At 36.7% G+C, this 25842-nt stretch overlaps 2 protein-coding genes across 7 annotated transcripts; one reads left to right on the top strand and one right to left on the bottom strand.

Moving 5' to 3' along the window:
- Positions 1-547: 547 nt before the first annotated feature.
- LOC104225252 (uncharacterized) lies at positions 548-3916 on the top strand. The gene is made up of 14 exons (XM_009777013.2): positions 548-888; positions 1070-1129; positions 1230-1331; positions 1419-1499; positions 1586-1704; positions 1847-1948; positions 2118-2234; positions 2376-2444; positions 2552-2618; positions 2704-2757; positions 2872-2958; positions 3133-3195; positions 3272-3310; positions 3532-3916. The coding sequence occupies exons 1-14, from the start codon at positions 760-762 to the stop codon at positions 3646-3648; spliced, it is 1206 nt and encodes a 401-aa protein (XP_009775315.1). The 5' UTR covers positions 548-759; the 3' UTR covers positions 3649-3916.
- On the bottom strand, positions 2034-8504 carry LOC104225250 (uncharacterized). Of its 6 annotated transcripts, none has more exons than XR_011402241.1 (15): positions 8221-8504; positions 8038-8116; positions 7894-7949; positions 7663-7763; positions 7446-7515; positions 6998-7067; positions 6652-6708; positions 6481-6548; positions 6135-6215; positions 5562-5639; positions 5294-5449; positions 4415-4567; positions 4034-4152; positions 3204-3628; positions 2034-2265 (listed from the first exon to the last, which is right to left on the bottom strand). XR_011402241.1 is itself a non-coding variant. In XM_070156148.1 (14 exons), the coding sequence occupies exons 1-13, from the start codon at positions 8380-8382 to the stop codon at positions 4066-4068; spliced, it is 1218 nt and encodes a 405-aa protein (XP_070012249.1). In that variant the 5' UTR covers positions 8383-8504; the 3' UTR covers positions 2974-3628; positions 4034-4065. The 6 variants fall into 6 exon arrangements, 2 of the variants coding, with proteins under 2 accessions (XP_070012249.1, XP_009775310.1); XR_011402243.1 differs by having other exon boundaries at positions 3204-3404; XR_011402242.1 differs by having other exon boundaries at positions 3204-3358.
- Positions 8505-25842: the final 17338 nt, after the last annotated feature.

Raw genomic sequence — 25842 nt, 5'->3', positions numbered from 1 at the left:
TCAAGCCAAATATAACAGTTGAGCGACCGTGCTAGAACCACGGAACTCGGGAATGCCTAACACCTTCTCCCGGGTTAACAGAATTCCTTATCCAGATTTCTGGTACGCAGACTGTAATATGGAGTCATTCTTTTCCTCGATTCGGGATTAAAATTGGTGACTTGGGACACCCTGAATCTCCCAAGTGGCGACTCTGAAATAAACAAACCAATCCCGTTTCGATTGTCCTTTAATTGGAAAAACTCCCTGTACCCCCTCGGGTGAGTAAAAAGGAGGTGTGACAGTAAATCCTGATGGCCGAGGCGTAAGTCCACGGAACTAAGCCCCACATTAAGCCCAGGGGTATTTTACGAGTGCTCCGCCCCCGAGGTCGTCCCGGGCGAATCCCAATTCTGACTTTTAAAACAGAGGATACTACATTATTAATTGGGATTATCCTGCAAATTTTAGTCTAAAAATTTTCCATAGTTGTAAAACTTTCCTCCAGGCAATTCCTCCAGCTATTTGTATCATACATACAGGGCCCGCGTAGTTCGGCATTTGAGTTGAGAAAAATTAGAGATTTCCATATATTTCTGAGCAATATCTTCCGCTTTCCGCTAACTTTTTTCTACTTTTTCTAGAGTTTAAGCAACTCTCCACTATCTCTCCCGTTGACCTCCATTTCTTTTTCAAAGCACTATTATGGCCAAACTCTGTATATTCGTCGTTCTTCGGCATTCAATTTGCACAGCTTAAAGCTGCGTCTTTTAACTTCCCATGGCTTTATTAACTTCTGGTACTAAGAGAAAGAAATCATTACCATGGACTTGCCTAATACCTTGTGTAATGCTGCTTTTCGCTGCTTTCTTTATAGGAAGCGCCTTCATTGTCACTGAATGTAAAGAGGTGGAGTAATTAATTAAGGCACATATTACTCTTCTCTTCCTTCAGATAACTCTTGTGTTTTGTTCTAACAAGCTTAATATTCCCCTCATTTTTGCTATAATATGTTCCACACTTTATTAACTTCTTTTGATTTTCAAAATTTACTAGACGTTGATTTAATTTGTCCCCTTTCTTCGTACAGAAAATGTTAGGATGGCAATTGATTGAATCCTTCAGAATGACTAAACCTAGTATGTGTGAGGTTTGTCTATCAGATCATCTCCTTTCCTTTTTTTTCTGAAAAAAAAAAATACTCTAACTTAGTTGTAAAAATTTGTCGTTTTTGTTTTATGGTCTTATAGGATGAGTGCAGGCCTGAAGGAAGCGAGACTCTGCCCAGAGGTATTGTGGCTAAGACCTCTAATTTAGAAATGCATCCGCTTTGGGGTCCCCCCAATAAAAAGGTACTATATATATGTAATTAGTCTTTTGGTAAAAGATTTTAATGATGGCCTTAAACTTTAAGAGGCAATGGTTCTTTTTCCTTGTAGAAATCAAAATCACCAATGAGCTTACTAGCTATGGCAGTTGGAATTAAGCAGAAACAGAATGTCAATGAAATTGTTAAGAAGGTGAGAGGCAATAATTTATCTGCACTTGCACAATTCTCATTCCTGCCTTTGAGTTTAAACAACCTTTCTATATGTCTCATTTGCAGTTTCCAGAGACTGATTCTGTCATTATGCTTTTTCATTATGATGGTATTGTCGATGAATGGAAAGATCTAGCATGGAGTAGCACTGCTATTCATATTTCTGCTGTTAATCAAACTAAATGGTACGAGTTCTTCTATCCTAAGTCACACTGGTCTTAATCTTTTAATTGCTAGTCCTATAATTGTAACAAGGTTACAAGTTACAACTAAGACAATGTGTCGGTCAAAAGCATTAGCTGACTCTTGATTCTGTTGTTATCTTAGGTGGTTTGCCAAGAGGTTCTTACACCCAGATATTGTTGCAGAGTATGCTTACATATTCCTGTGGGATGAAGATCTTGGAGTTGAAAATTTCAATGCTGGACGGTAATTATCACTGATGTAGCACAATCTATATTCCAAATTGCATACTACTAGTATAAATTTGTATCAGTATGACTTCAATGAGCTCTAAAAGGCAATCCCTCTTTTCTATTAGAAGGTAACTAGCATTGATGTTACACTGAAAAAATCTCCACCTGGATCTTTACTGCAGATATTTATCAATAGTAAAAGAAGAGGGTCTTCAGATATCACAGCCAGCAATTGATGCAGATGTATCAGAAATTCATCATCAACTTACAGCACGAGAAAAAGGGTCAAGAGTGCACAGGTATTACTCTCTATTCCAAGCCTGCTGAAGGCTGTCATGAGACTCATGATCAGTGACAGATTCATCAGTAATAAGTCCATCTTCTTGAAAAAGCTGTCTTGTAAATATTGCTAATTCTAAAAACTCTTACGGTTGAAATAGGAGGGCAATAAACATAAAGGGTCCAGGAAGAAGGTGCTACGAAGACAGCACTGAACCGCCATGCACTGGGTAAAATTATTACCAGTTACAGGCAGAAAGAACTATGTTTCAATTATATCTTTTCTATCCATCTCTGAATTCTAGATTTCTGAAAAAAGTATATAATGCACGTGTAGGTGGGTGGAAATGATGGCTCCTGTTTTCTCAAGAGCATCCTGGCGCTGTGCGTGGTACATAATTCAGGTATGGATTCAGATCTTAGTAAATCTAGTACATTATCTGTATAACCAAATTTCTTGCCTAAGTTTGACCTTCCCTCTGCTTACAGAATGACTTCGTTCATGCATGGGGGGTGGACTTTCAGCTTGGATATTGTGCGCAGGTTTCATATCCCAGCCCCAGCAATTATTTTTCTTTTTAAAGTTATTGTAGAGTTTTCATTTTATCAATTAAGAAAAGTTTACTTTCTTGTTTGATCTGTAACTATTTTTGATAGGGGAACAGAACCACAAACGTTGGGGTTGTTGACTCAGAATATTTGATTCACTATGGTCTTCCGACACTAGGTGGTGCAGAAAATGAGGTATTTTTGGCAAAATTATGAGGACTGAACGTACATTGGACAATTGAATAGGAAATCAAGTTTCTATCTCCTCTAATAACAACAACAAACCCAATATAATCCCACAAGTGAGGTCTGAGGAAGTTTCTATCTCCTCTCCTTTCAGTAAATCCTAACTATTGTCTTTCTATGCAGAAGAGCAGTTTAGCACAAGAGAAAACTCTTAAACAGGAAAGCTTGTCAAATGAAGGGCAAACAGTACGTACCAAAAGTAACTAGCTTTCAACAATCAACTGCTTGAATAGCATGTAAATTAACTGAAACTTAATTGCAGGGACTGCCGGAATCTCATCCGTCTGATGCAAGAAATGCTGTAAGTTCAATCAACTTCTATGAAAGAACCTCTACTTGATAGCCATTCCTGTTGCATTTTCCAGTTTCTTTGAAACATTCATATCTTAGTGTATCTACACCACATACACAATGCAATATGACAATCTTCTAACATTGAATTGCATATAAAGCTAAACACACAACTAATTATTATATCCAAGTTCCTTTCCATGTTATGATAAAACCAGAGTCATTTTGCAGGTGCGTAAACAATCTCTTGTTGAATTAGAGCGATTCAAGAATAGATGGAAAAAAGCTGTCAGAGAAGACCAATGTTGGGTCGATCCCTTTCAGCAGCCTGTGAAACAAAAAAGGTGACTGAAGGGTGGCATTGTCAAACTTTAAGACTGAAGATATACAAATTACAGTTATTCCATCTTGAAGTTGAATTTGGAAGGCTGAGATGGTTTTTTACGGGCTTCAAGTACTCATGATAACAGAGACACATTGTCAATTTCCATAAGCTCCAATTATGTTTACAAACAAATAGAATAGTTCAGACTTCAGACAGCTAGATTAACTTATGATATACACCATCTGAAGCAATTACTGAAAATGCAACGCTGTCAAGCAGCTTAAATGAAAATCTTACCATTTTCTGGTGTTATCTATGCAGCATGCCAGCATCACAATATCATTAAATTTAAATCATGTTGTACAAATGATAAACACGCTGAAATATAAATATTAATAGATGGCCTACCCATTTAATCCAGAGATAAGTTCTTATGAAAATCACAAAATGCTGCTTCTTTTTCCAACAATTCCAGCAAGGAGTTGACCAAATTCTTCACCACTGTCCTCCTGAACGTGATGTCCCGACTGCATAATCCAGAGAATAAATACATTTTTGCTTTATAAACCAAAACCACATTGAAATACAGTAAAAATAGAAAGAATATCTAGCTTGTTAATATGAATCAACTTCTGATAATCAATGCTCTTTCAAATGACCAGAGTCCCCATTATAATTTAGTGAGGTTCAAAAGGCGTATTCAAGAATTTTGATATTCATTTCCAAAGAGTGCCCTTCATTTGTAACATTATCCTCCACAAGAAAAGAGCCATGAAATATTGTCATTACCATAGGAAGTTCGACCAGCCGATGCTTTGATTCTTTGCAGAAATCTTCTACACCATCAAAGCTTAACCAGCGGTCTCTTTGTCCCCAGCAAACTGTTGTTTGGACTGTCCAGTTATTGTCCATAAGTATTGCTCTTGTGTCCTCAACATAGCCCTGCCAATCAGAGAGCACAAAAGGACGAATAAGATCAATATATCCTTAAATAACGAGGAAGAGAGATTAAAAGAACTGAACTAGACACATCTTCTGTTATCTACTTTTAAGACTCAATAGGAAGAAGACAATTTTATTGGTTTTTCATATTTGTTTCATGGAGTTTCTGCTGACAAATAGAACCCCTCAACTATCAAGCACATGGCCTTTACCCTTTGGATGGAGAAGTTTGAGTCAAGCTTGAATTATAACTATCAATTTCTATCTCCAATATCTCCAACATCAAAGATATCTTTCTGACTTCCTCCGAAATTAGCTTATCTCACATTTGCATGAGCAATGGCAGATCTTGGACAATCAGGCTCTTTGAACTTCACAGTCTAGATTAGACAGAGGGCCCTTAGCCAACTGCCTAGGTTGAAAAAGAACAAAGAAGACAAAAGCAACTATCGTAATCTTCACAGACACTAGAATAGGGAGGGAAAGAAGAAAAAGAAAAGAACACCTTTGCTTTCAGAGGCGGGTCGCCTGAAAAGCAGACAAGAGGGAGGAGAAGAAAAGAAAGGACAAACAAAATTCTAGCCAGCTAGCACTGAGCGGAGATACTTTGGGGGGTACTATATCACTTTTCCTATAACCATAGATAATTAAACTTCGGTTGATTGACCTGTGGCAAAGTGCCTGCAAACCAAATAGAAAATTAACATCATCAGCATAAAAGTGCACCTTCAGTTGCTTCTTCATTGCCTTGCTTATTGCATTTAATGCAAATCCTGCAGAACCAGATGTGAGATAAGGTCTTCTGTAAACCATCGCCACATCTTCTTTTATTTGGTAAGGACCACAACTCAGCATTGTTTTATCACTAGCTCTAAGAGGGTCCTGATTGCAAGAGAGTTAAACCAAGAATGAGAGACAACTGGCAGCAGATTTGCAGAGGAACATGCATATGTCGGTAGCAGAACATATGTGAAAATATTTGCATCTACCCTACCTGACAAAATATTTCGCCCAACAAAAAGTTGCTCAGGACTGATAAGGTTGATGGTAGATTGGCATGTTGCATTGTCAGCTTCAGTAAACCAAGAAAATGAATGGTTAGTGAATCCAAACATGTCTGCATTGTCAGCTTCAGTAAACCAAGAGAATGAATGGTTAGTGAATCCGAACATGTCTTCACTCAACTAGTTCGAAGGAGAAAAAGAAGCTGAGGAAACAACATTGGCTTTATCTAAGTGACATGAATCTGAAGTCATTAAACAGTTTCATCTTTCATATGTTTGAAAAGAGTGTAAAATAATGTGGTTCAAGGTCCTAGAGTAATTAGAAACGGCATTCAGCCAAGAAGAAACATGATTGGACAGAGAACAAAGAAAACGAAAAAGATATTCTATTTCTTGGATTTTCGCTGGCAATATAGTAACCTGCAGAATAATAAAGTTATCAGCAGAATATGACAATTCTATAGTTTGACTGCACATCACCATCACAATTAAGCTATACAGATCCAGAGAAAAAATGTTCAGCAAATAAAAGCATGTACTGGTTACGGTTGACTAATCCTTACTGGTGGATTGAGAAGTATAAGACCATTTAGCTTTTCCTGGTGATTGCTAGCATATTTGATCGCAATTGGTGAAAAGTATCCCTGGAAGAGAATGGCAAAAGGAGAGATTTTCTTCAAATCAGATAACACAAGATAAGTAACACAGAGCAAGTTAAATGCTAACAGTCAAATACAGTAGTGCAAATAGATGAATATGTAGGGGGGCATTTCTGTATCTTGGTGACAGATCAACGGCGCTGCCTCCCACTTAAATAGAGAGACTCGATTTTGTTTTGAACATTTTTTTTCAGATGGAATGGCATGGTGGCCCTATAGAAGAATTTTCCATATATATATATAAACTTACCTGTACTACAAGAGTAACCTTTTTGTCAGTAAGAGCATTGATAATAGATTCCAAGGATGCCACGTACTCTGTCAGACATGAGAAACTGAATGTGAAGGAGTGGAGATTTCTATATTGTAATAATCTGTTCATTATTATCATATTCCTAGGTGGATATATAATATTATTTACCATCCAATGTATAGTCAAATCCGTATCTTGGTTGGGGCTTATCTGAGAATCCAAATCCTGTAAGAAGGAGAAAGTAGAACTATTCATTATCCTAACATAAACATGGATGAGCGTGAACCTCACTATTTTTTTTTTGTTTAAAAAATAGTACAAAACTGGAATGGAAGATAATATGGCGATACTGTTAAAATTGTAGAGTAGCATTAGAAATAAAAACACATTAAAAGACACTACTTCATCAGTTCATCTAAATGTGGAGCAGTGGAGGTATGAATGCTAGCATTGACAATGGAAACGATTCCAAATAAATTAGGAGGATAATGCAAGAAAGTACTAAAATACTGACCCAGCCAGTCAAATGCTATAGCATGATAGTTCTTCTCAAGAATGGGAAGAACTTTGCGGTAAGAGTATGCCTGTAAAGTAGCAGTGCAAGCACAGTTAGCTAACTATCAACCAATTACATGGTAAAGTAGCAGGCACAAATTGGTGATATAAACTGAAATTAAGTAGCCAAGAACAAGAAGCTGGTCAAGTTAGAAGGAATACAAGCATCATAATCTGAGTTCTTCAGACTAGAAATGTAGAACTTAGATGGAAGTTGGTAATTGGGAATTCATATTGAAAATAATTGGTTCATCACCTGAGCTTGCATTTAGTTTGAAGAAAGACTAATTCCATCAAAATGTTGATATGCTTAAAAAATAGTCTAATCAAAATAAACTTACAATCTAACTAGGTTTTCCATTTTCTGAGATTTACTAATTTGAATGGTACTAAGGCAGCATCCTAACCTGTGAGGGTAATCCGTGGACTAATACAATGGTAGAATTGTCAGTGCTTCCGTTCTCTACACAAAACCATCTATTGCACAAAATCATATACAGAGAGCATTCAATCGGTAATCCTGCAAACAACCCATCCTCAATTTCTGCATATAAGATTGCTATATCCCTAAATTGTCTTAACAAACAAACTAATAAATTTGCAAAAATAATCAACCAGATTCACCTGAAAAGATCAGATGACGCCTGTGAACCCCCACCCATTGTAAGTCCAAAAAGGGGATCTTTTGCCTTCTCCCCAGTCCCAGATACAGGATGAGCTTTCACCTGAACGTCACAAAAGAATACCAAAATTCAGATGGGTACAACAATTGTTAGTATAAGAGATAAATGCACTCGGATTTTAATCAGCCATATTCATTGTTATAGAACATGGAAAATGGCAGAAAAAACGCACAAATTTTCCTTTCTTGAACCATTCATCAGCGGGGGTCGGCTCGTCTGAATATTTCCCTATACAAAATAATCAATTTAATCTGTAATTAAACTGAAAATGCCACATCCTTGAAATTAAATTACATTAACAGAAACAAGAACGAACATTGCAAATTATTCAAATTCCAACCTCCGCTAAAAGAAAATCCATCCCCAACTGAAACAGGAGCATCCAGCAAATATTCCTGAACATTTTCAGAAAATTTACCAAAAAAAAAAAAAACCCAGAAACGTAATTTACTTCAAGAAAAATATTGATCACGAGATATGACAGAAAAGTTATACGTACCTCGTTGTTATCGCTGCTCGATCGGAAATGGAATTGCAAAAGTTTCTTCCTTCCCTGAGCTCCATGGTATTTTGGGAAAGAGAATTGGTGAAGTGGCAGATTGATCCTATCAGGGGGAGAAGAGGGGAGCATGCGGAAGCAGTGACAGTGAAGAGTAGCCATGGAATTCGTGAACAACAAATGTGCTGTGACAGTTATGACCGTTTTGTTTCCGATTTTTAGAATAATATAATACAATTAAAAGATTTTTGTGCGGGGGTTCAAAGGAGATAGGGTGTCTCTGGTTCTCTATCTTTCATTATTTTGGAACACAAAAATTGGTAACACCTTTTTTTCTGGAAAATGTAACCTTAGATAGTAGATTTCAATCTTGCTCTACTCTTTTTCCTGTAAAAAAAACTAAACAAAAATACTAAGAGACACTTTGGAAAGCCACCTAGTAATTAGATTTAGTTGTAATTACATAGTTTGACTTTGACATGTTTGTTTTATCAAGTAATTACTTGCTCAGCGTGAAATTTGGTGTAATTGGAGGGTGTAATTACACGCTCCAATTCTCAAGAGGAAGTGAGAATTAGTGGTAATTACACTATATAATTACAATGTTGCTTTTTAGTTTCTTTCCTTATTATTTTAATTTTAATTTATTTTCCTTATAACCTTTTATTTCTATTTTTTTAATTTTATTTTTACTTTTTAATTTCTTTGAAATTTTGAAATATATTTTCTTTGTGCATTATTTATCTTTTATTTCTCTACCTTTACTTTTCGTGATTTCATGTAATTGCTTATATTTTATTTATTATTTATTTTATTATTTTATTTTTTGAAACTATACCTCATAATATTAGAAATAATGAGTCATTAACAAACTTGGCATATTATGAGTGATGCAATTAAAGTAAAATTTCATTGTTGAATGTGGTTATAAACTTATTATGTTTCTTAATCTTAAGTTGTAGTGGAACTTACTATTATTATGTTGAAATTTGACATATGTTAAACTATTTTTTTTTCTTTTTTTGTGTTTTGAAATTGTGTTATATTAATGGATCCAATTTACTTGTTTTAGTAGTATTAGCTCACATTGCATGTTGTTTATTTTTTAGTTAGAATTGATAGATTGGTTTTGTCAAATATTTGAATAAAGTTATGACATTATATTTATAAATATTAATTTATTTTATCTAACATGAATTCCATGATATTCTTATAAAACATATATTTTTAATTTTTGTAAGTATCTAAACTAAATATTATTAATTTAAAAAATATATAAAAATTATTTTTACAATTATTAGTTATAAATATATGATTGCTAGTTAATGTATATTCACGAAAAATATACATCTTAAATACCAAATACAATATCATTTATACTTATAAAAATTTATAGGCATATATTTATTATATTAACTTTTAAATTTTGATAATTACTTCATTTAAAATTTAATCTAACTACGTAAATACACTTGCGCAACCAAACAGTAAACTTGTAATTACATTGTAATAACACTATGACAAACAACCAGATCATCGTAATTACACAACTGTGTAATTATAAGGTAATGTAATTACTACCCTAATAATTATACCAATTTCAATTACATTGTGGCTTTCCAAACAGACCCTAAAGGTTGCACACTTTTGCAATTTAAGAAGTTAAAGATAGTTCTAACTAGATTTGGGTAAAGATTAATTCATTTGACTCTTGAAAGAACAAAAAATTAAAGAGCGAAGACGTTACACATGAAAAGTAATTTGTAGATAGGTACTTAAGCCATAAGTCATAAATTAATGAGATTGTGTAACAATCCAACTGGTAGCAACATCCCGTTCTATGGTTTGAGACTTCCTGTAGGTTCACTCGGTGATTTATGACTTGTGGATATGATTGACTTGAGTTCCGAGAGGATCAGAGAGAATTTAAAGCACATAGTTCCTTACTTGAAACCTTAAGTTAAGAGAGTTGACTAAAGTCAATATTTTAAGTAAACGGACATGGAATCAAGATTTAAAAATTTCTATAGGTTCGTCTGACAATTTTAAACATGTACATATATTCAAATTAGGAGCCGAGGGGCTTGGATTCGATTCGGCACTATTGCATGAAAATTGAAAGTTTAAGGTTTATTAATTTAACTTGAGAGTTAATTTTGCATTCCAGTACTTCCTTTCGTGTTTTGAGCCTTCAGACAAGTTCATATAGAATATTTGGACTTGTTGAGATGGTTTAGAGGGATTCCGGGAGGCTTGGATGAGTTATGACACATTTGGAGCAAGTATTGAAAGATTTAAAGTGTTGAAACATTATTTTTCTGCAAACAACTGATTTTACAAGAAAACCTACTCCAATCTATAAAGAATCTGATGAAGATACCTCGATGAGAGTCGCAACCCTTTGAATTTAGTTTCCAAAAATTCAAACCATTCATCATTCCAACATCTCTATGAAAAGTTATGACTATTTAAGTGAAGAAAGGCAAATGATATTATTTCAGAAAATATGCACTAAAAATTCTGCACTTATGTATATAACCCCATTTCGTACTTGGATTTTATTTTATCATTTTGGGAGCTAGGGATCTCGGATTGAAGTGATTTTCGAAGCGTTTTGCTTCTAAAATAAGAGTGTAAGTGAATCTAACTTATATTATGATTATAACATGAATATATCAGCAATTTTCCCTTAGAATCAAGGATTCAAAGGAGAAAAGGAGAATTTTAACTTGAAAGTTAAGAAAGTATATTTTGGGATTTTGAACATCGATTTGGACTAGAATTTAAAAATTAATCGCATATTTGGACTCATAAATTATGACATCTGGCCCTGTTGGAGCCGCTCAAACTGGCTCCGTACTCATCCCTCCTAGTGGCTGGAATATACTTCTCCAGAAAGATGTATGTAAACCGATCCCAGTCAATGGAGGTGAACCTGCCGGTCTACCCGAAAGATAAGCCCGCCACCATTCACGGGTTTTCCCTTTAGCTGAAAAATGGTAAAGTCCATACCATTAGACTCGACAAGTCCTAAATTATACAACATGTCCTTACAATGGTCAATAAAATCATATGGGTCCTTTGTGTCAAGACCCAAACCGATGGGCCGCAACGGGCACCCGATACCTTACTCAATCGAGTACCAACATAACGTATCTTTTAGATTATTCTATCATAGGTAAAAGAACCGGAGTAAAGCATAAGGAAATGCAAATATATACATATGAAGTACGGGCCTATAAAGCCGACATAATTCTATATATACTCGAAACATAGACCGACAAGGCCATACAAGTATCCGTATATATAACATCTGTCTACAAGCCTCTAAAAATACATAATATCATAAAGGTCGAGACAGGGTTCCGCCATACCAATCAATACATGTACTAATCATTCTGACCAAAGAAGCAACTCCGAAGCAAATGGAGCGCACCAACACCTTACGCTGAGCTGATAGCCTACTTGGAGGACTCTCGACCTGTCTATCAGGAACTATGGGCATGAAACGCAGCGTTCCCAGGCAAAAGGGACGTCAGTACAAATAATGTACCGAGTATATAAGGAATGAAAATCAGTAACTAGTAGAAATAAGAGAAACATGGAGTAAAAAACTCAACATGTATATCTGAATAACTCTGTGAACCATTTAATATTATAATGTCGTGCATATGCGTATAAATGTCATATCATGCATGGGTATATGCGTTCATAACATCATCAAGCCTCTGACATCCCATCATATCATCTCGGCCACTGTGGGCAAATCATCAACGTATATCAGCTAATCAGGTGGTGGTGCGTATATAACGCCGTAACCTTTTCCCATATCCCATATACATATATACGCATATATAACGCCATTTGGTCATGGGTCAATATACATGAATGCAATGTATGAAAAGTACGTCAATAAAATCTCTTGGAATATCATAAGACCATTATACCTTTGAGTAATATCATGAAGTAAATTTTTTCAACTTACGTATTTTTCTGAGACCCATGAACAAATGATATAATAATATGATACATGAGGAATCAAGAACATAAGCATCTCTAGTATTTCTATGAGTAGAGCCATTTATGGAAATTGTGCATTTGCTCTTTTCGTTTGTATCGTATGGATCATGCCAGAAGAAAGAAGGGATAGCCTTAACATACCTGAGCTGATTCTCTTGACAATCCCTCTAACACACGTCACTTGCGACAACACATAATAGCGGATCGAAATAGGGAAAAATTCATATGAAATTCTTGAGAAAGATTGCACCTCTTTGTCGTGACCACTAGTAAGATAACAATCACCTTATTAATTGTTGCATGCATGAGATCGTTTGAACCTTATAAAATAGTGAAAGATACTCATAAATGATCATGCCATAACTAACTTCGTACTTTATTCTCACTGTTTTCATCGCATGAAAGCAATCATACTCTCGATATGAATATATTTTGTCATGTGGATTGACTTTTGCATCCTTGTCTCGTCCCAGAGCACTAAACTCATTAAGTTGTCCGTTTAAGTCATAGACCAACAAGGAATTTCCTTTCTCCATATTTTTTTTTTCACGACAGCCCCCTCCATAAGCTTTTTCTTCTTTGAATTGTGTCTAATAATCTCTTTATCTTGGAGATTTATGGGGCCTCCACTTTGTGGATGAGTTGGCCAACTATTATTCTAAATGTGCCACTTATATATGGACTTTAAAAGTCACATTTTTGTGACTTTGCTGGCTTTGATGTGCAGCCACGTTGGTGGATGCAATTCTTATCCAATATATCCCCAGTTAATTAGGTAATATCCCGTTATCCGGTAATTAATCAATTATCCACATAATTAAGAATTATCTCAACTTACTTAAAATACTACTCGCTTTTAACATACCTTGTACACCTTACTATCATGGTCATGTAGTACCTTGTATGGCACTAGTCCATAAATATGGGGTATTAATGCTCAGCCCATATTTTATCCCAATATGCCAAACTTGGACAAAAGATTTATCTTCTTTGACTTGCTTCCCCTCTCACCTTCACGAATTTATTCATCATTTGTTTAAAATAGCATAATCCTTATAATCTCCAAATAATCTTTTTCCTTGGACAAATGTCAATTACCTTACGATAATTTCAACATACAATACTACATGGTGCAACATCATCGTAATTTAATACTGTGGGACGTAATATCGACGTAATATTGCGGGGCGTAACATTATTCCCCCCTTTGGAATATTCTTCCTCGAATGTTGATTGATGCTCTTATCATTCTCATAACCCATAGCTCTGGCGAATTCCTTAATACTCTTCTTGCCATTTAGGAAATTGTGCTTTGAATAAATCCAAAGGCCAAGTCATTCCCCTCTTTGGGCCTCATTCTCACCCATGACTTGTGGTCGGAATATGTTTATATCTTCCATCATGCAGCACGTGCGAAGTTTTCCTTGTATGTGCGCCTATGCGACTCTTCTCTTTAGCTTTTAGCCAATCTCTAGGCTTTACTTTTGGGAACATATACAGAACTTGACAAGATGTCCCTCTGACATATATAGGTATACTGAAGTTCTTTACTCGATACTTTATCGAATTTACGGATATTGCTTTTTCCTTACCGTTCATCTTAAGAATGTTTCCCTAATCTTATCTCATACTCTAGATATCTGAAGTGATTAGACTGATCTACCTGGGGGCGATACTATACTTCTATAACCGTATTTCATAGTATCCAACAGTGATTCATCCTTTGGGGGTATTTAGTCCCTTACAATTCATGAAATCCTCTCCCCCCTCCCTTTTCAAATCATTACTCAAGGGAAGACCCAAACGTCATCCTTTATTTATCACAATTACACCCTCATTCTACTAGGTTCTCAACCACGATTTCTATAATTTTCTGGTCCAATAATCACTCTCCTGATTTACTTAGTTAATGTAACTCTTTAGTTTCCTTTCCCTCTGATCAACCTTTATGTAGGCTTAAGCTATCTTCCGATCTGCGACTCATGGCATTAGTTATTGCCTTAGCTTTTATGGACGCTATGGAATATCCATGATACAATCTTCTAATTATTCAGTCCTTTGTCTATGACCTGGACTCAATTCCTTCTTTTAATTTATACCAGAATCTTCTACGGCTGTGTGATTGTCAACATATGTGATGCATGGATAATATTCCAGAATCTTAAGTGCATTCATAACGTACTCTGGCTCATTATCGAATAATTCTTTTCGTTCCTTCTCAGATCTTTTTTTTAAACACAAGCCATTACTTCTTTTTGCTCCCCTTGTTGCATGCATACTTAGCTTATCCTAGTTCCCACGCACGTTGGAATTTCATACCACTCATATGATCTTGAATATTACTTCTGATTCTTACTTTCCATTTATTAGCCATGGTAGGTTCCACTTTCTTAGGGAGTACATACAATGTTGTTGTGAGACTGTTGTTATAAGTCCATTTGCTCCTTAGGTTACCGAGCTTAGATTGAAGCCTTCTTCCTTACTTCCTCAGCTAGTCTTTCATTGTAGTATTTAGGGAGGACCCTCTGACTCTTGTAAAACGATGAGCTTATTACATCGTATACTCAACAAAATTTTTGATGTCCTTTCTCGCCTATACTTATCCATGGTTACTTACCTCCACGCCCTTGTTCTTGTAGGGTTGCTTCTGCTTGATATTTTGACAATCTTCCCATTAGCATTCTCTTTTATTTCCGTAACACTCATATGGTACCTTTAATTACCCCGATTCCTATCTGAATATTTCTCAAGTATTACAATGTCATAACTGGGGGGGGGGGCTGAATTCACTATACTTGGTTTTACTATATTTTTCTTGCACGGCCTGCTGATTTGTCTGTATCCTCCTAGCTAGCCATAAGTAGGCTCTTCCTGAAACAACTACTAACTACTCATTGTCTCACTCTCATATCAATACTCCGCATAATAATTCTTGGGTTATTTCCTTTATCTTAACTCATATCTTGTGTTGGCTCTTTATTTATCAATAACATCTTGGGTAAGAACCCTTACTTCCTTTCTTTGGCATCGTGTTTGCATAATGTTCTAGAATCGTAGCATATATGTAGGATTTGTATAAGTGCAATCTCATACCTTTCTCATTTTTTTCGCAGTCTTCCTTTACCATTCCATAATTAATAGAACCACTTAATTCTGACTTAATGCCACATCACTCCATATCCCCCTCCCCTTTAGGGGAGCACTAAGATTTAGTGCTACGATGATCTACGTATAGATGTTTTACTTCTTCATCTTTGGCATCTTTTCACATCGTCAATGACCCTTACTCACCTCGCGGTAATTCTTTTGTACCAAGGATAACAAAATTCCTTACTCGTGAGGGTGATACTTAGTTTAACTAGCACATACAGTCCCTTAAGCTTAAATTTGCTTACATGGCTTGCTTTAGGAAAGCGTCTTCCTGAATGACCATCCTCTGAATTTCTCATGAATTTTCTTTTATTATTGCCAGAACAAAATCTGAAATTCCCATGATATCGACCATTATCAAATCATTCAGTCCCGAATTCATGTTTAGTTTATGTTGTTCCCCAGCCCATACCGATTTTTATTACTCTAGAGTTTAATTATCCCTTCTGATAGTCGCGTTGGAATCATGAACTTATTTCTTGAAATGAGGATATGTCTTTATTGCCTATACTCTTTTGTTTTCTTGAGGCCTATCACCTCTCGTCTCTTCCTTCACCTGACTATGGACCCGGTAATACCGTTATCTTTTTGATCTAACGTTGTCATCCATGTATCGCATCTTACTCATAATTCTTCCTTATCTATCTTCTCATTACTCTGCTAATATTTCTGCCTATTCCTTTCTTCTGAAAACTTCATCAAAGCATTCTTTTGCTTTTTGCTTCCCTTGCTTCATCTATTAGCTCTTCGGATTGCTCAACATCTTTGCTCTACTAGGGACAAGAGTCACACTAAGGTAATATTTATCCCTTCCAGGCTTTCAGCGCCTATCTTTTGATTTTTTTTATCATGCTAGTATTCACATCTAATTGTAATATTCTAGAGTGAACCATCTGGATGTCTCACAAGAAGATCTATTAGCATATTTGTAATATCCTTCGGAAATGTCAACTAACACAAACAATCCATTCACTATTTTGGGCTACTCTAACCTTAGCCGGATCGTGATGTTCCGTCATTTTCTTAAACTATACCTGTTAGCCCCCATAGGGCATAATTGAGATGGGTACGGCCAATTGTGGATACCTCTGTTAATGTTGAATATAACTCAAAAAGCTTATACTCCTCTGCCTGAATTATAAACACCGTTAACCTTCATCAACTAGGCGCCTCGTACTCTTCTTCATCTTACTTCTTTTGCTTGTTGAAACTTGTATTTATCTTCTGAATCTCTCATTGTATTTCACCATTAAGGTGGATAGGTATTCTTTCCTCAAGACTCCTTATCAAGGGGCTTACACCTTTCAGTCCACACATGATCTGCTGAAGACCTCACATTTACTTATCATAAGCAGGGTGCAAGGTCGAGTTCCACTGACTCAACTCTTCCATAGCCATGTCTTTTACCAACCGTCTTTCCGGATGTAGGTATCGTCTTATTACGAATAAAATAGAAGTTAGAAATTTGAATTCTTACAACTAAGCTCTACCACACGATCTAGAGTAAGAAGAAAGAGAGACAACCCTAAATGCCATGTAGCCTCCTGCTTATAAATGTGGTGCACAACACACTCATAAACAAGACTCTACTAGACACGGCTTGTAAACTCCCTAGAACAGAACTGCTCTGATACCACTTTTGTCACAACCCAAACTGATGGGCCGCGATGGGCACCTGATACCTTACTCAACCGAGTACCAATATAACGTATCTTTCATATCATTCTATTATAGGTAAAATAACCAGAGTAAAGCATGAGGAAATGCAAATATATACATATGAAGTACGGGCCTATAAGGATGGCATAATTCTGTATATACTCGAAACATAGGCTGACAAGGCCATACAAGTATCCGTATACATGGCATCTGTCTACAAGCCTCTAAGAATACATAATATCATAAAAGTTGGGATAGGGTCCCGCCATACCAATCAATACATATACTAATCATACTGACCAAAGAAGCAACTCCGAAGCAAATAGAGCGCACTAACACCTTTCGCTGAGCCGATAGCCTACTTAGAAAACTCTCGACCTGTCTATCAGGATGTGCGGGCATGAAACGCAGCGTCCCCAGGCAAAAGGGATGTCAATACAAACAATGTACCGAGTATGTAAGGAATCAAAATCAGTAACTAGTAGACATGAGAGAAACATTGAGTAAAAGACTCAACATGCATATCTAAATAACTCTGTAAATCATTTAATATTATAATGTCGTGCATATGTATATAAATGTCATACCATGCATGAGTATATGCATTCATAACATCATCAAGCCTCTTAGGGCATCCCATCATATCATCTCGGCCATTGTGGGCAAATCATCAACGTAAACCAACTGATCAGGTGGTGGTGCGTATATAAACGCCGTAACCTTTTCTCATATCTCATATATATATACGCGTATATAACGCCATCTGGTCATGGATCAATGTACATGAATGCAATGCATGAGAAGTACATCAATAAAATCTCTTGGAATGTCATGAGACCATTATGCCTTTGAGTAATATCATGAAGTAAAATTTTTTAACTTACATATTTTTCTGAGACTCATGAACAAATGATAGAATAATATGACACATGAGGAATCAAGAACATAAGCATCTCTAGTATTTCTATGAATAGAGCTATTTTATGAAAATTGTGCATTTGTTCTTTTCGTTTGTATCGTATGGATCATGCCAGAAGAAAGAAGGGATATCCTTAACATACCTGAGCCGATTCTCTTGACAATCCCTCTAACACGCGTCACTTGCGACAACACATATTAGCGGATCAAAGTAGGGAAAAATCCATATGATATTCTTCAGAAAGATTGCACTTTTTTGTCGTGACCATTAGTAAGATAACAATCACATTATTAATTGTTGCATGTATGAGATGTACGTTTGAACCTTATAAAATAGTGAAAGATACTCATAAATGACCATGCCATATCTAACTTCTTACTTTATTCTCACTGTTTCCATCGCATGAAAGCAGTCATACTCTTGACATGAATATATTTTGTCATATGGATTGACTTTTGCATCCTTGTCTCGTCCCAAGACACTAAACTCATTAAGTTGTTCGTTTAAGTTGTAGACCAGCAAGGAATTTCCTATCTCCATATCACGGCTGCCCCCTCCATAAGCTTTTTCTTCTTTGAATTGTGTCTAATAATCTCTTTATCTTGGAGATTTGTGGGCCTCCTACTTTGTGGATGAGTTGGCCAACTATTATTCTAAATGTGCCACCTATATGTGGACTTTAAGAGTCACATTTTTTGTGACTTTGCTGGCTTTGATGTGCAGCCACGTTGGTGGATGCAATTCTTATCCAATATATCCTCAATTAACTAGGTAATGTCTCGTTACCCCGCAATTAACCAATTAACCGCATAATTAAGAATTATCTCAACTTACTTAAAATACTACTCACTTTTAACATACCTTGTATGGTGCTAGTCCATAAATATGGGGTATTAACGCTTGGCACGTATTTTATCCCAATATGCCAAACTTGAACGAAAAATTCATCTTCTTTGACTTGCTTCCCCTCTCACCTTCACGAATTTATTCATCAGTTATTTAAAATAGCATAATTCTTATAATCTCCAAATAATCTTTTTCCTTGGACTAATGTCAATTACCTTACGATAATTTCAACGTACAATACTACATGGTGCAACATCGTCGTAATTTAATACAACAGGACGTAATATCGACGTAATATTGCGGGGCGTAACACTCTGATGGCTCACCGTCAAAGTCGAGATGATGAAGCCTAGTAAATCTGTCCAGCATCTTCTGCTCATCAACAATCGTGGATGGTATAATCTCTACTCTAGTCGCATCAACCGGCTGAATACCGCCTACAAATAGTACTCCCGAGGTCTGATAAATTGTAGCAACCTATGGCAGTGCATGAGCAGTAGAAGTTTGGGCTCCTCCTCCGGTCTGAGATGTGGCGGGCTATGCTGGAAATGGTCCAGCCTAAGTGATAAGTGATTAGTACTACCTTTTTGCTTTACTTTTCAGTTTGAAAACAATGATTTTTTATTTCCAAATATAATAAAAATGTATGAATTGCATGTGTGCTGGAGAATGTAAGCTCAATAAAAAAATCCAACTCAAAGAGGAGATATTCTAGCTTAAAACAATCAAGAGGAGAAGAGCAGAGAAAAATGCGGTCTGCAGAATTACATCTACGGGCGCAAAAGCAAAATGCAACCCGCAGATAATGATATACGGCCGCAGAAGAAGTTCTGAAGCTTTAGAGGATTTTGGCAGGATTGTAGTCTGCAAACCAAAAAGTCTGGTCGCACTTGAAGTTCGCACTGTGAAGACTGAAAGATCAGAGAAGATACAATCGAACATGACTGAAGCCTCATTAAGGTGCGGACCACAACAAAATAGTATGTCCGCCGAAGCTGAAGTGCGGCTGCAGAAGCTTATGCGTGGCCGCAGAATCCCGCAAATTACCTTCAAGATCAACTTACCAAAGTGCGGACCACAAATATAATTGGCAGCCGCAAAACCCTCCGAAGGATATTTTTGTCAGCGAATTTTAGAGCACTACAAAATAGACGAGGAACATTTTATTGGGGCAATTTTTGTACTTTAGCAGCAGCTAATGATTATATTTAGCCATTTTGGGTAATTTAGAACAATAATTAGAGAAGGCCCATTAATTTTTCACTTTAATTCTTGTTTCATGTCTTCACTTACTTTTTTTTCATGTCAACGATTATGAGTAGTTAGATTTTATCTAGGGTTTGTGATCCAACCCTAATGTATAAAACTTATGGGTGTCTAATATTAGTATTTGCTATTGATTGGGTGGTGTTATTTACCTTTGTTTATGCTGTACATTCCATCTCCCATTTTTAACTCAAAAAACAACCACTAACCCTAATCATTTCTCACCAGACTCGGCCGCCCCTTTCCTTTTCCTATCTCTATTCTCTAAACTCACAGACTAAATCAATCACAAGACCTTGCACCAATTCATGCAAGGTCATGAATCATGACAGAAAATCATCTCCTTTGTCCTCCTTATCCACTATTCTCACTGATTCTTCGCACATTTCACCGTCGAGATTCAAAATCCCCAAATCCGAAACCCTAGACCCAACGATGCAATGTCAAATCTTTAGAAATACTTCTATGCTTTGTTAAATTTGTGGACTGCATGGCCGTCTCCTAGTGTTATCATGATTATTCTTGGTCCAGAGGTCAAGCGAAGCGACCTCTGGATATTGGGGCTTTTATTGGATGGTTCTTGCCTTTGATAGTCAACTTCCCCGTATAAGGTAAAATCTCTATTGTTCTTGCCTCTGTCTCCTCTGATTTTACCCAATTATGCTCATATCACCACCCCCTCCATTACTCTCCACTATCAATTTGATTTCTATTGAACCCTACGACATTGAATTCCACTATAAAAGGGAACCTTCAATGCCCTCACCTAACAACTCAAGATACACACGAAAATCACCTAACAAACAGAGAAACATCAACTTTTATTCTCGAGTAGTAAAATCAAGCTAGGGTTTCTAATTAGTTTTTATTTCCTTTCCAGATTTGAGCTTCACATTGGTCAGAGTTTGAGTTCTTGATTTTTAATGGCTAAGAAAAACTCACGTTTGGTTTGCTGCCCAAAAGAAGGTTAGTGAGCCTCGACCTATCTTCTCTCTTAATCATTTAATTAAAATCATGTTTGTTCTGTTATTTTCGTGTTAATTCACTCTGTTTTCTGATATGTTACAGTTAATTACCTCTATGTATTTTATTATTAGCTCATAATTTATTACTAAACTTTAGGGTACAAGCTTCTTTAATAACCTGAAATCAAAATCATGTACTAATCAGTTATTCTGGTAATCTTAATGAATATGCCTTTGAATAACTTATATATTGTTAAGTTTCTGAGATTAACTAAAAAACTTTAAAATGATCTCATATAGTTATCTTAATTATTAGACCTTCTGATGTTCTACTGTGATTCTCTTATATGCTATGTTATTTTGTCTTAGTGTTATTGATATGATTCACTTGATAAACTAACCTAAATGGAATGAACCCTTTAATGATAAAGATAGGATTGTCACCTTAGTCTAGGTACATCAGATCTCGACATTTAGATCAATTTCTCCTTCCAGATGTGTTTCTATAACCCTATTAAAAGATCATTAGTTTTCTGTTAAAATTCATGACTATAAGTCAGGTATGGGATTTCATTGTATAAGCATGTCCCAAAAATTATTGTATCTTTGTACTACCTTTATGTTATTATGAAGGTTGCTCCACTTTTAGCTTAAGTTATGAAACATGGTTAAGATGCATCTATGGTATTTAAGTTCATCTATTGTGCTAAAGTATTAAACTAAACTTCGTCATGACTAAGTTCTTATATACAACTTGTATGATAGATCCTTAATGTGATGCTCTCATTGACTTTTCCTGAAACTTATACATGGTGATTGTAACGACCCGACCGGTCGTTTTGAGCTCCGGCACGTCATTCAGCAGTTTGAGGCCATGAGCGACTTCATCTCAGGTATATTGACTTGTGTGTATGGTCAGAATTAAAATTCAGGAAGTTTGGAGTCAAATCTAAATGGAAATTCTCATTTTGAAAGCTTAAAATTGAAGAAATGAACTAGGATTAGAATTTTGAGTAAACGACATCGGAATTGGGATCTGAAAGTTCCAGCATGTTCGTATGATAATTTCGGACTTGGGCATATGTCCGGATTTGGTTTTGGGTAACCCGTGAGCATTTCAGCGTATATTATGAAAGTTAGTACTTTAGAAGAATTTCATAAATTTGGGTTGGAAGGCATTTCAGTGTTATAGATGTCCGTTTGGGATTTCGAGTCTGGGAATAGCTCCGTATGGTAATTTTGGAGTTGGGAGCGCGATCAGAAGTGAATTCGGATGTCCGGAGGTCATTTTGAAGTCATTTGGCTAAATATAGAAATTTGAAGGTTTTTGAGAAAATTCGACCGGAAGTGGAAATTTTGATATCGGGGTCAGAATGCGGTTCCGAAAGATGGTGCAAGTCCGTAATGTCGAATGTGACTTGTGTGCAAAATTTGAAGTCATTCCGGAATGATTTTGTTAAGGTTTGAGACACTTAGTCTCTTTTAAGGAAGCTTAAGTTGGAAAAGTCAACAGAATATTGACTTATGTGTTAGAGAGCTCGAAATGCGAATTTTATGGTTCGGATAGCTTCGTTAGGTGATTTGGGACTTAGCAGTCTGTCCGAAATATTTTTGTGATGACCGGTGTAGAATTAAGCTTGAATTGGCAAAGTTAGTATTTTAGCGAATTCCGGTTGATAGGTGAGATTTTGATCCGAGGGTCGGAATAGAATTTCGAGAGTTGCTGTAGCTTTGTTATGTCATTTTGGACTTGTCTGCAAAATTTGAGGTCATTCAGACGTGGTTTGGTTGAGTTTTTGATCAAAAATAGAATTTGGAAGTTCGTGAGATTCATAGGCTTGAATCCGATGATGATTTGATGTTTTGATGTTATTTTGGGTGTTTCGAAGGTTGGGACAAGTTTGAATGATATTGTGGGACATGTTGATATAATTAGTTAAGGTCCCGAGGGCCTCGGGTGGATTTCGGAAGGTTAACGGAATGAAATTCGGACCAAAAAGAAAAGAAAAAGCTGCAGAAATTTCTGCTGCAATTTTCTGAGGGTTAAAGGTGAGTAATAGATGTAAATGCTATTCTGAGGGTTTGAAACCCGGACTTTCACATCGTAATGCTATATTGAGGCGTGACACGCATTCCATGGCGAGTGCGGGGTCGGATACTATTGGGGATTGTGACTTGGTCCATCCCGTGTGATGTTTATACTATACTGGTGATTGATACACATACTTCATTGATATTACTGGGCTTGATGCCATGTTTGGGGCCTTGTGCCGATTTGTAAAATCCTTCGAGGATTGATATTACTGCTTAGCATGATTTGCATATCATTTAATTTCAGTCCAAGGTTTTAAATGCTGTTTTGCAAACTCAGCCATAATTCTAAGTGTTGAAAACTTAAATGATATTTTTAAATGTATTCCGGGCTGGGAACTTCTGTTTTGTAAATGCCCAAGGGGCTTATTATATTATTTTCTGGACTGATTATAAAGTGACTTGAAACAGTGGTAACAATGACACTGTGTGATATACTTGAAATAGTGGTAACAATGACACTGTGTGATATACTTGAAACAGTGGTAACAATGACACTGTGTGATATACTTGAAATAGTGGTAACAATGACACTGGATGATATACTTGAACAATGGTAACAATGGCACTGTATGATATAAATTGGTCAGGTAACAATGGCTGACCGGTCAGGTAACAATGACTGACCAAGATATTGCGCTTGGGCTGTAGGAGCCCCTCCGGAGTCTGTACACACCCCCAGTGAGCGCCGTCGACGATAAATAAATATGGATGGCTCGGGCTGCACGCCGCAGTGGGTACTGGAATGTACCATCATATGCATTGCATTGCATTCATGTATTTGTATTTATACTGGTGTTTAGCTGCTCAGTTCCATATGTTGCTGTATATTTGGATTTTAGCTTACTTTGTGTATTTACTGGATTTTTTTATCTTCGGACTGTAGTTACTTTTATTACTCACTGGGTCGGAGTACTCACTTTACTCCCTACACCTTGTGTGCAGATCCAGGGCAGTCTCAGGCTCAGTAGATCCAGTTGATCAGCAGATTCAGCCTCTGGGGCTACACGGCGTTCGCAGCCATTGATCTTCTCCCTCCTATCCTATCTCTTTATTTCCGCATTATCAGACTTTGGATATACCATGTATTAGGATGATATTCAGTATTCTAGAGGCTCAGATTCGTGACACCGGGTCCTAGTAAGATTATATTGTGTATTTTGTTAAAATCTTCAGTACTTTAATCTTGCTTAATTGATACATTTTTCCCGCTATTTTTGATAAATTGGGTTAAGTGTTGAATAATGGCCGGGCTTGCCTAGTAGTGTGTTGGGCGCCATCATGACCGGGATTTGGGTCGTGACAAAGTTGGTATCAGAGCCTAGGTTACTTGGTCTCACGAGTCATGAGCCGGTTTAGTAGAGTCTCGCGGATCGGTACGGAGACGTCTGTACTTATCCTCGGGAGGCTGCAGAACCTTTAGGAAAACTTCACATTCTTGAATTCTTATCGTGCTTCCTCGATTCAGTTTGAAAAGAAACTTTTGAAATTCCTTTTGCGTGATCGTATGCACCAATGGGCGCTCAGTATCAGATGTGTCTTGATGGCTTTTGATTCCCCGATCGAGGGGCGAGGTGTAATCTCTATGAGTTTGAATTTAGACCAGTCAGGAGGACTTAAGGCCAAATCTTTGCCAATGGCTTGAGCACCGAGGTGCTGATTTTGTGAGCAAGTGTTTTGAACTCATATGTTCATTATTGTCCTTGTTAGCCGGAATGGCGGTTGGATATCCACGTGATGAGTATGTTAGTGTTGCGAGGTGTATTTGTACGACTTAGTAGTGGCGAAGAAGCCTACTGGATAGTAGATGAACTGTTAAGTGATTCGTTTCTTATTGTGATTTGTTGAGTAGCTCGAGTTATGGGCGCGTGAAGAATATTTTTCGTGTCTCCTAGTTAGATAAGTCTGGGAGCTGAGATCGCTTCCGTAAATGTATTATGACGAAATCGTTGAGTCAAGGAGACCACCTCGAAGGTCGAAAATATTAAAGGAAGAATATGTTCCTACTTGATTGAATATCCCAATAATGGAGGGTTGAAGGGTATTTTCTATGTGTTATGATTCAAATAGGTGCAACGCATGTCCATGTATCAATTTAGATTTATGTATTTGATATGCATTGTGATGCTTTGTCAAGTTGTGGATGTGTTGTTAGGATGGTTTTGGTGATTCTCTGGCAGGTGGATAAGACCAATTATAAAGGAGGCTCTGCCAAAATTTTTGAAAAATTTAGGACTTAGTAAGTGGGCTTAGCTGTTGTGTGAGTAAATGCAAGAATTGTAGAAGAGTTAAAATTCCAGATGATTCGTGTTTCCACGAGCTTATGATGGAGTGAGTTTAATCTCACCATGATATTACGACAACAATAGAGTATATGTGTTGTGATATATGGCTTCGAGCCAAGTTGGGGAGCTTGTTGTTGATTAGCTGATTGCACGGTTTATTACCTGCGTGAATTCTGGTTATTGGCGTATTGGTGGGTTATTGCAGCTACGGAAAAGGACCATGAGTGGTAATTTGAGTAAATGAATTGTTGGATGCATGCTATGGTTAGCCTTATTGGCTCATGTTCAGACTTGAGGGAAGATTCATGATTTATGCCTCGTATAGGTGCAGGCTTCGAGGGAAGTGATCCCTCTGGGTGCTTTATCGAGAGGGTATTCATATGTTATAAAATTCAGTAGAGTTGGTTGCATTCGGGGCCAA

Source organism: Nicotiana sylvestris, chromosome 9 (assembly GCF_000393655.2).
Source record: "Nicotiana sylvestris chromosome 9, ASM39365v2, whole genome shotgun sequence".
Taxonomy (NCBI): Eukaryota; Viridiplantae; Streptophyta; class Magnoliopsida; order Solanales; family Solanaceae; genus Nicotiana; species Nicotiana sylvestris.
This window is presented reverse-complemented; position numbering and strand designations above follow the sequence as displayed.

What these genes read in the sequence shown, in the direction of transcription:
- LOC104225252 (XM_009777013.2), top strand. Translation starts at nt 760, where the DNA reads ATGGCTTTATTAACTTCTGGTACTAAGAGAAAGAAATCATTACCATGG. An exon ending in GCTGTTAATCAAACTAAATG is followed by an intron (nt 1,705 to 1,846) that starts GTACGAGTTCTT and finishes TTGTTATCTTAG; the next exon opens with GTGGTTTGCCAAGAGGTTCT. An exon ending in CGTCTGATGCAAGAAATGCT is followed by an intron (nt 3,311 to 3,531) that starts GTAAGTTCAATC and finishes GTCATTTTGCAG; the next exon opens with GTGCGTAAACAATCTCTTGT.
- LOC104225250 (XM_070156148.1), bottom strand. Translation starts at nt 8,382, where the DNA reads ATGGCTACTCTTCACTGTCACTGCTTCCGCATGCTCCCCTCTTCTCCC. An exon ending in CGAGCAGCGATAACAACGAG is followed by an intron (nt 8,117 to 8,220) that starts GTACGTATAACT and finishes GAAAATGTTCAG; the next exon opens with GAATATTTGCTGGATGCTCC. An exon ending in AGGTTACTCTTGTAGTACAG is followed by an intron (nt 6,216 to 6,480) that starts GTAAGTTTATAT and finishes ATTCTCTTCCAG; the next exon opens with GGATACTTTTCACCAATTGC.